The sequence below is a fragment of the Manihot esculenta genome, chromosome 15, assembly GCF_001659605.2.
Source record: "Manihot esculenta cultivar AM560-2 chromosome 15, M.esculenta_v8, whole genome shotgun sequence".
Classification (NCBI taxonomy): domain Eukaryota; kingdom Viridiplantae; phylum Streptophyta; class Magnoliopsida; order Malpighiales; family Euphorbiaceae; genus Manihot; species Manihot esculenta.
The window spans coordinates 31,716,226-31,726,553 of NC_035175.2; the positions used below are offsets into that span (position 1 = coordinate 31,716,226).

The 10,328-nt window shown below is 33.6% G+C and overlaps 1 protein-coding gene across 1 annotated transcript; it reads left to right on the forward strand.

Moving 5' to 3' along the window:
• The first annotated feature begins 3,325 nt into the window (after positions 1 to 3,325).
• Positions 3,326 to 9,037, forward strand: LOC110601857 (26S proteasome non-ATPase regulatory subunit 13 homolog B). The gene is made up of 6 exons (XM_021739219.2): positions 3,326 to 3,587; positions 4,448 to 4,894; positions 5,761 to 5,841; positions 7,196 to 7,392; positions 7,514 to 7,613; positions 8,323 to 9,037. The coding sequence occupies exons 1-6, from the start codon at positions 3,438 to 3,440 to the stop codon at positions 8,506 to 8,508; spliced, it is 1,161 nt and encodes a 386-aa protein (XP_021594911.1). The 5' UTR covers positions 3,326 to 3,437; the 3' UTR covers positions 8,509 to 9,037.
• Positions 9,038 to 10,328: the final 1,291 nt, after the last annotated feature.

Consider the following 10,328-nt stretch of genomic DNA (forward strand, 5'->3'; position numbering starts at 1 on the left):
ACCTGCTTTGAGGCCTGGCATCCAATGCCTTAGAAACTTCCTATGAAGTGGGACTAACACATGGAAGGTTGGCCTGGCATATACCTGCCTTGAGGCTTGGCATACAATGCCTTAGAAACTTCCTGTGAAGCGAGAATAACACTTGAAAGGTCAGCTTGGCATATACTCACCTTGAGGCCTGGCATCTAATGCTTTAGAAACTTCTTGTGAAATGGGACTAACACCTGGAAGGTCGGCCTGGCGTATACCCACCTTGAGGCCTGGCATCCAATGCCTTAGAAACTTCATGTGAAGCAGGATTAACACCTGGAAGGTCAACCTGGCGTATATCCACTTCGAGGCCTGGCATCCAATGTCTTAAAAACTTCTTATGAAGCGGGACTAACACCCAAAAGATCAACCTGATGTATACTCACCTTGAGGCCTAGCATTAAATGCCCTCTTATGCAGGATCCATGCCCAGATGGCCTTGTGGTTATTTATGAATTTATTTGTTTCCACGATCCAACGCTCGGATTATGGCCTGGCGACTGCCTTATGGCCTTCGTTTGTTTCCATGATTCAATGCCCAGATTATGGCCTGGCTGAAGTTGTCTTGTGGCTTGGCATTAGATGCCTTGCTATGCGAGACTGACATCCGGATGGCCTTATGGCCTTTAATTAGGGCTAACACCCGGATGGCTTGGCGGATTCTCACCTTTTAGCCTTTGTTCTTGTCTCTACACTTTCATCCATCCAATGTTTCTGATTTTTCTATAAAAAAAAGTTTTAAAGAATGCATCCTAGTTTTATAACATTTCCATAAATCACAAACATTTTTCTAAGGATAAATAAAAGACTCGGTCGTCTAACTTGACCAATTTCAAAACTCGGAGTTTGACCTAGGAGCTGAACATCTGTGACACTTTCCTTACTGCCAGACCCCTATTAACACTCAGTCCTCTTGCAATTATATGAATAACCCCCACAAGTTCATTGTCAGGGGTGATTTTGAAAATTGTTACCTCGAGCTTAGGCCTCCTATCTTTTCTACTATTCCTGATGAACTTCCAAAGTGTTCTCATCTTTCAGCTATTACCATCCTCCGTTATATATCCATGGTCTTCATGAAAATGACAGTATTTGGTCTTATTTCGCCTTCTAGCTTTCTAAGGATTGAGTTTAGGAGGACATCTAACTTCCTTGTTATTTTTCCTGATCCACACCAAAATATGTATTCGTAGGTCATTCAGTGGAGTGTAATTCTTATACTTACCTCGGTCATTCCTTCCTTGAGAGACTGGGTAACTTTTGTGTTCTCTCCCATATCCTTGCCTCTATGGGTTTTAGTTTTTCTTTTGGCTTGTCCTTTGATCCTCTTCTTGTCCTTCCTAATACCTTTGAGCAGCCTGTATCGGCTTCTAGTCAACGCCTTTTGGGGCGTCGTCCGATGACTCCTATTCCTTGAACTTGTCTTTGGACTGCGTCTGGATTACCCCTGTCCGAGTTCTTGAGGTACCAATAGAAACTTCCTCCTATCTCCTGGGAGCCATGGGCAACGCCTCTTCCTGAGCTTTGTATTGCTCGAAAATAACCTGCAACCTTCTGACGTACTGGAGTATTTGCTCAATGCTTAGATTGTTGAGATATGCTTCATTGACCATTGAGGGTATGTTTTGTCCACTGCTAGAGGTGGAAGAAATGATAATATTCTCATCAGTAGTAACCTTAGCAGCAACTCGTGAATTATCAGCTATTTCGAGAGAGAGAGGAGAGAGCGATTTCTTTCTAAGAAAAAAGGAATGAGAGACCGGGCTTTAATCCAAATGAACAAAAAGGATTCAATGGATTTTATGGCAACGAAACCAAATGATATTGCTAAAACCAAAATGACGTGGCTGAAATGGTGTTGTTCTGTGATTGGCTAGGAACTTCGACACTCAAGTCAGTAAATTAGAGAAAATAGTGAATGAAGAACTTAAGAGTATTTGTGCAAGAGAAAAACGATTCAATGGATTTTTTAGCAACGGAACTAAATGATATTGCTAAAACCAAAATAATGACGTGGCCGAAATAGTGTTGTTCTGTGATTGGCTAATCCTGCAAGATAGGAACTCCGACACTCAAGTAAGTAAATTAGAGAAAATGGTGAATGAAGAACTTGAGAGTATTTGTGCAAGAGAATTGTATACATTTGCCTCTATGATCGTTCTCTTTTTATACTGTAAGAAAATAGAGATAAGTATAACATTTTCTGATAATTTGGTGATGATGTGACTGGCTTGTTGTTAAGGGATCTTCATCGTTTAATTGGTCAGGAATCCCGTGATCGCAGACGTAAAAGAGATATACTAAAATATAGCGGTTAACAGTAACTTCTTTATGAAATCTCGTTTTGAATTTGAGAGGACGAATTTGTCCGACCTGTCTTCAAACCGACTTGAAGTGTCCGAATCTTCTTTTTTATAGGTGAGACTGCATATAAGTTTATTAGATTTTTGCTATAAATTTTTTTTTTATAGGTGGGACTGCATATAGATTTATCAGATTTTTGTTATGTGGCTCCATTTTATGATAAGAGCTCACTCTCTATTTTAAGTAAATTTCATGTAGCATCATATATATGCATATTTTTATCATGCTTATAACATTTAAAAGCTCTGTTAAAGCAAACACCATGTAGAAAAAGGATCAATTTTAGAAATCGGGATTGATGTACCTTTGCCTTGAGCAATTGCGCCAAGCAGGTCTAAGTATGGTCACTCTCTCATATAAATAGCTTATATTTCCCATGAGGTCGAAATAATTTTTTTTTATATTATTTTAATAATAATTACTTTTCTTTTAAAAAATTAGAGTAATTTATAATATAGTTTTTAATGTTTATTAAAATTTATAATTTAGTTTTTACGTTTTTAAGAGTAAATAATTTAATATTTAATAAAATAATTTTTTTATTAAATATATTTTTAATCTTAAAATCAATTCAAATTAAAGGAATTAAATTGTTATAAATATTAAAATTATATGACTAAATTATTATAAATTATTAAAATGAAAGAAATTAAATTATTATAAAAATAAAATTTAAAAAATTAAATTGTTATAATCTAATAATAAATTTTAATAAAAAAATTATTTTGTTAACGTATTAAACTATCAGGGATTAGATTATTTTTTATTAAAATAATAAAGACTAAATTGTATATTTCATTAAATCTCAGGACCGTATTATAAATTATCAAAAAAATTCATACCCATAACCCGATAATGATTGATGGGTATTTGTCCGAAAGGAAAACCCGAACCATATGTGTAGTATTAGTTTATGTGGAGAGAGAATATACACTTTTCTTTGAGCTCACGACAGAAAGTAGCAGTGGGAGAGGTTTTTCAAATTTCTCATCTATACATTGGAATTCCCAAGCAATCAACGCACCCTCAAAAAAATATCCGCCATGGCTGCTCTGCAGTACCTGGAGTCTCTGCGCAACGCGCATCCAGAACACGCCGAGTGGTACAATTCACTTGCAGATCTGTACCAGAAGAAGCTCTGGCACCAACTTACTCTCAAGCTTGAACAGTTCGTTGCTTTCGCTGTCGTTCAGGTCCAACTACACTTTGTCCTGTGACATTCTCATGTCTATGCAGATTTGTTTACAAATGCGGCGTGCATGTTTGCTGGTGTTTTTATTAATTCTGAACTTTAACCGGTTAGGGTTTTCTAGATCTCTATATCATGTCGGTAAGGGAAATTTGGGTTTGGGCGCTACTAGAATTTGGGGCTTGCAGTTTTCTTTTTTGCAATTCAGGGTTTTATGGGGTAATTAGGGTTCTTAGATTTGCCAAAGGTTGGGTTAAAGACTAGGGCTGATGAGATTATTAGGGTTTAAATTTGGAAATGAGGTTTCTTTTTGTATTCTAGATTTTGATATGTCTACGGTTCCTTTATCCTGCTCTAAGCTGCTGAGAGTATTCTCGGCTCTATTAACTAATTATAATAGGTTAAGCTCATGCAAGTTTAGTCTTTTGCTTTGCCTTTAATTTTCTTCTTATTTTATTTCCAGATAACAATGATTTGCGAATATTAGGAGTTAAATGTAAATCCAAACACCAAACTTTTGTAGCTATCAAGAACCTGGGTGCTATTGTTATTTGCAGATTGTTTGGTTTACTTAGCAAGTACTCGTAATGTTTTATTCTTTATAAGCTCGAATTAATCTTGTGAAAGCATAAAAATATAGTATCTGATGTACACAGGATTGTGGATATGTTGTGAGAATAAAATGAGTCATTCTTGCCACAAATCTCACTCCACTATATTTGCTGATTTCTGTTGGAGGCTGTTATATGGATATATCATTGATCTATATCTTGATTTCTCTCTTCCACACACATATCAGTGAAAATTTCAGTTTGTCTATGTGCATGTCTAATGCATTTTTTTGGTTAATGTATTACATTTCAGGCTGGTGATACATTGATACAGCTGTATCATAATTTTATCTCCGACTTTGAGACCAAAATTAATCTTCTCAAGCTTGCGCATTTTGCGGTTATAGTCTCTAAGCAGTATAAAGAGAAAGATGCTGCCGTTAGCTATCTTGAAGGGGTGATTGAAAAGCTTCGAACAACTAAAGAACAACACATTGAAGAGCCAATTCTTTACATTAAGATGCAATTAGCTATCTTCAAGCTTGAGCAAGGGGATCAAAAGGAGTGTAAGAAGCTTTTGGAAGATGGAAAGAGCACACTGGACAGTATGACTGATATTGATCCAACTGTATATGCCAATTATTATTGGGTTTCATCTCAGTACCATAAATACCGTCAAGAATTTGCTGAGTTCTACAAGAGTGCTCTTCTTTATCTAGCATACACATCCGTGGAATCCCTCTCAGAACCTTTTAAACTGGTATGTGCTTATTCAGTCTACATTATAATGACTGCAGGTGTTCTTTCTGTAAGGTTGTGTTTCTCATTATCATTGTCAAATATCATGCAGTTTGCAAGTCTTTCTTAATAAACTGAGGTTACTCTTCTTCTTCTTCTTCCCCCTTCCTCTGCAAATCATATTGCTTTTATTACCACATGTCAATGAATTGCAGCCTATAAATTATTGTGGTTTTGGTTTCTTTTTGAACTAAATTGTGCCTTCACGGAAAAAAAAAATAATGACTTAACTGGAAAGAACAAGGATCAAGTGTCAATCCAGATCTATGGTTGATTTATGAACTGTTCAAGGTTTTTTTCTCCTCCCGTCTTCTACTGGCATTTGCTAATCCCTGAAGTAAATGTAATAACTGTTTGGCATGTCTATAAGTTTTGGGGAGAGGGAAAGAGAGAGGTATCTTTAATTGCCCTTCAAGTGGGAAAGGATTAACAAAGTTTCATTAATGTTTCGAACCTTGGGGACAAGTTGTGGCACCCAACCACAATTAGGTAAATTGTGATGGTTTCCTTGTCTGACAACTCTAATTTTTTTTAGAATTAATTCTTATCTTAGAGTTACAGCAACGAGTTGTACCTGTTTAAAATGCAGTACATGTAGGAATTATACGGGAATTAATTTATTAATGATGTTCTTACAAAAGTAAATTAAGAGTGTCGCGTTGGTGAGTGACTGTACAAGGACTGTGTATGCAGTTTAGCACTAACTGATTTTTCTGATACAATAAATTCCAGATGAATGGCTTGCTATTTCTTTTTGTTTAATGTTTAGCTTGGCAATATTGGTTGGCACAAGTTTGCAATATGACAGTTAATTTTTTTTTTCTTTAGGATTTGGCATTTGATCTCTCTCTTTCTGCACTTCTGGGAGATAACATCTACAACTTCGGAGAACTGCTTGCTCATCCTGTTGTAAGAATATCTTAAAAAGTGCTTTTTTTTTTTCCTGATAATACTTGTTAAATTTTTATCTTTTAGGAAGGTTTTATATGGAATGTCTTAACTGCTGGTCATTTGAATTCTCTTCTTGCCTGTTACAAATGTCATGATTTTGGGAAAGTTGGTTCCCTTGCTGGTTTTGCAATTTGGGTTTTAAAATAACTGGTTGTCCTGTATACGTATCTAGGGTACCTGAGTTGAAATTACTCAAGTTTCTATTAGATCAAGGGATGTGTTTCATTTAGTTTTTCAACTGATTTTTGTGTCATTCAGTGCATCATTTAGTGGATAAAGGTGTGACGTGAGGAACCAAGGAGAGCTACTGTGAATAGGACCTCTAAGAATCCAGATGCAAGATTGCAGCTGAAGATTGTTGATAGGAAGTTCTAAAAGATGTTAATTTATGGAGTCTGTTGCAATGGTACATGTCGACAGACTCAAGACCAAAAGTGATTTTCATTGTGTTATAAATGTTGATTTGAGGCTTAAAAGGGGCTGGGACACTTTACGAGAAAAAAGGAAGAAATTAATTCTGCTACATGTTGCCTAACTTAGAGGGTAGAAAAATATTATGCTAAACACAAGTAATTGCTTATGACAGATTTTCCCATGCATTTTCTTTACCTTTGAAGATGCTGCTCATTGGCAAAGATCACCTCTGTTCAGTCGCATAAATATATGTGCTGCTGGTTACCATCCAGCGGAATCCTGCCTTTGGGGTTGAGACTAGAAAAGTATAGTTCAAATTCATGCTTTGAGATGGAAGTCAAGTTATCCTCAGTTCCTGCTTTGAGTAGAATATAAAAGGCCCAGGGCAATTGACTTTATGCTTCTAAAGTTCTAATAATCACGGATTGCATATGGTTACCATTTATGCTTATGTGCAATGCTGAAAATCAGGAGCAAATTCTAAACTTAATTTAATTTTAATTGGTAGGGGATAATGTTTAAAATTATTCTAGCCACTGGAAGATAGATGTGGCCCTAAATATAAGCGTAAGTTGCTGAATGTTGGAGTTATCTTTTATAGATTAGTATTAGCCGATGGAATACTATTTTAGCTAATTTTGACATATGACATGTTAGAATTCTTGGCAAGAAGCATGTAATGTGATTATGCTAAGGAAAAGAAAGGAAAACCCGTTACATAACGGCGCCGTTAACTGGAGTTGAAATACCCTGATAGCTTCCTGGTGAAAGATTTGCTTTTGTTTTTGCTAGCAGTGGCATGGAATCTGGTTTCAGTATTGTGGCTTCTGTACTTGTCTTTTTCTGGCATTTTATCTTCTGTTATATGTTCGGATGATGACCATCTAATATTCTGTAGATAAATAGCCTTCTGGGAACACAAGTGGAGTGGCTTTACTATATTCTTCAGGCATTTAACTCTGGTGATCTAGTTCGCTACCAAGAATTGTGTCGTGTGCATAATGCATCCCTGAGATCCCAGCCAGCATTAGTTGAGAATGAGCAGAAGTTATTGGAAAAGATTAACATTCTTTGCCTGATGGAAATTATCTTTAGGTATCTTTTAATTTTGTAATTGGTCGATCTTTTTACTTGTATTTTGCTTCTACAAAGTTCACGAAAGTCAAGCATTACCTCCAAACAGTATGTGACTGAACTAAAACATGCTTCCTTGTAGCCGTCCTTCTGAAGATAGAACTATTCCACTAAGTGTAATTGCTGAGCGCACAAAACTTTCCATTGAGGATGTGGAGCATCTTCTCATGAAGAGTCTTTCTGTAAGTTCTTTATCTGATTTTGGGAGTAACTGCTCACACTTGCTGTTAGATGTTCTCTACTTTATTCTTCAACTAGTAGAAGAAAAGAAAAATTCATAGGAGTAATAAATAAGAATACGAATACTGTTATCCCTTCCAGAGGATATAATCTCATGTTCCTAAAGACTATTTGCCTGTAGTGCATAACTTGATTCATTGTAGAGGGGACTGTTACAATGAGCAGAGTGTACAAAATTATGAAAAATCTAATATTACAAAGCTCCAGTTTTTTTTTTTTTTCATTTTCATGGGGGGGATACTTATATATATATTTATATATTATTTTTTAAAAACTGAACTAACAGAACCAATCTGGTCAACGGGCCTTGAAAGCATGGTTGTAATTGGCCCTCTGCTATCCAGATTGGTTCTGGCTCAAACTGGATTGTGAGAAGCCTAGTTGAAGTGGAATGTGCCGAGGGTTTAATATGTATAGTGATGAAAAGGGTTCTGTACAGTTTTGAATAGAAGTTCTATTCAGCATCTAAACTGTCAGCATTTTAGAAAATATTGTACTGAGCATAGATCAAACTATTTTTCTTGGATCAGATTACATTTTTTTCTTCATCACATTTTATGTCCTTGGTTAACTCTGCACTGGGATTAAACTTGGTCATTGGATTCTGTAAGATATGCTAATTTATTTTTGGAAAATGTAACATTTTTACAGGTGCATCTTATTGAGGGTATAATTGACCAAGTGGAGGGAACAGTACATGTGTCTTGGGTGCAGCCAAGAGTTCTGGGGATTCCACAGATCAAATCCTTGCGAGATAGATTGGATAATTGGCTGGATAAAGTGCACACTGCCTTATTATCCATTGAAGCTGAAACACCTGATCTAGTAGCGTCATGATTTTCTTTTGCTCTTTTATTTGGCTCTTTTCCTTTTTGTTATTTATTTACTCGCTGCCCATTGTAACAATTTCTTAATCGAAAAGGGCAAAAAAGAATTCATAGGCGGCTAAGTGAAGGGACTAGAGTAAGTCACGCTAGGGCAGTCAGAGCCAACTTTGTTTGATTCCATATCATATTGCAGAATCCTTTTTCCCGAATCAAATTTCTTATAAGGCGCAGCTGATTACGTTTTCACTTGGAGTTTGCCATCTCCAAGGGGCATGCTTAAGAGATGCACTGAATTGATTGAAGAAAACAAAAAATTCCTAATTCAGTGTGGCTGGTTAAACTGATTTGTATTGGGAAATTTGGTCTGATCCATCTGTGTGTTGTTGCTATCAAATGGTTGCTTTATGTTCCTTGTAACATTTCATTTCACTTCATTTCATTTCTGATTGCTATTCTCATAGCAAATGTTAGTTGATAGTGGAACAAAGAGATTCATATACTATGACTTTGGCTTTATTTTATTATGTTCTTTGAGTGCATTTGAATTCTATATTTTTAATATGTCATTTTATCTATTAATATGTTAAATCACAGATAAATTTGATTCTAAAATGCTCATTCTAAATCACCTACAACTTATTTAAACTCACAATGCATAATTCTAAGCATAACTGCTCTGCTCTGCTCCTTATTCTTTTCTTCAAGGGCTTCTAGCATAATATTAAACGATAAGTGTATATTTGGAAATAGTCTAAATTCTAATCATAGGTATTTTTTATTATAAGTGTATATTTGGATTTTTTGAAGTATTTTGGGGAATAAAATTAATTGAATTTATTAATATTATGAAATGATAATTAAAAAATTAGTATTTAATATTTATTGAATTTATTTATGAAATTAAAGTGTACCCATAATTAAATTATTAAAATGTTTCTGATTAACGTCTCAAATTTTAAATAGGAGATCTTTAACTCGTATAACTTATCTAACCAGTGTTTTTTAAATAGACTAAAATATTTAATTTTAAAAATTATAAAATTCAATTTATTAATTATATTAAAATTTCAAGAATAAACTATAATTTATCCATATTATTACTAATAAAAAAATAATGTTTTATTATTTTTAAAATATCTTTTTTTTTTTTTTTACATTTCTTAAAATGTCCCTTATTTTTATTAGTCTAATAATTTTCATAAAAAATAAAATATATATACATTTTTTTTTTATAAATTTATGAATAAAGACAAACGTTATGATTTTAAATTTTTACCAATGTAATTATTATTTTGTTTTGAATAAAGTAAGGGTAGAAGACATCTTAATATATATTCATTGTACTTTTATTATAAACATATAATAAATTTTTTTTTTTGTTAAAAAGGTTATATTTATTTTTAAACTATATAATAATATATGCTGAATATATTAAATTTTAATTTTTAGTTTAAAATTATTTTTAAATTATTAAATAAGATTATAATTTATTTTAATTTTAAAGTGTAAGCTATATTTTTTTTTGTCTATTTAGTCTTATTTATTTAATTTTTAATAATAAATATAAACTGAAAAATAAAATTTTATTTTTTTACTTTGCTGTAAATTTAACATTTTTGCATGACTCGTATCTTTAAAATTGAAGTATGTTCTTTTGTTCATCTTCAATCTTTCTTGGATGTTAAAGGAGCAGATATGGCATTTTAATGGTACGTGGTGAGCTGCAATTAATTCCGTAACTATAATTTAATTTTTTCTCCATCTTCATTTAATTTTTTTTTATACATATTTAAAAAATAATTTTATATTAATTTTTTAATTATATTAAAT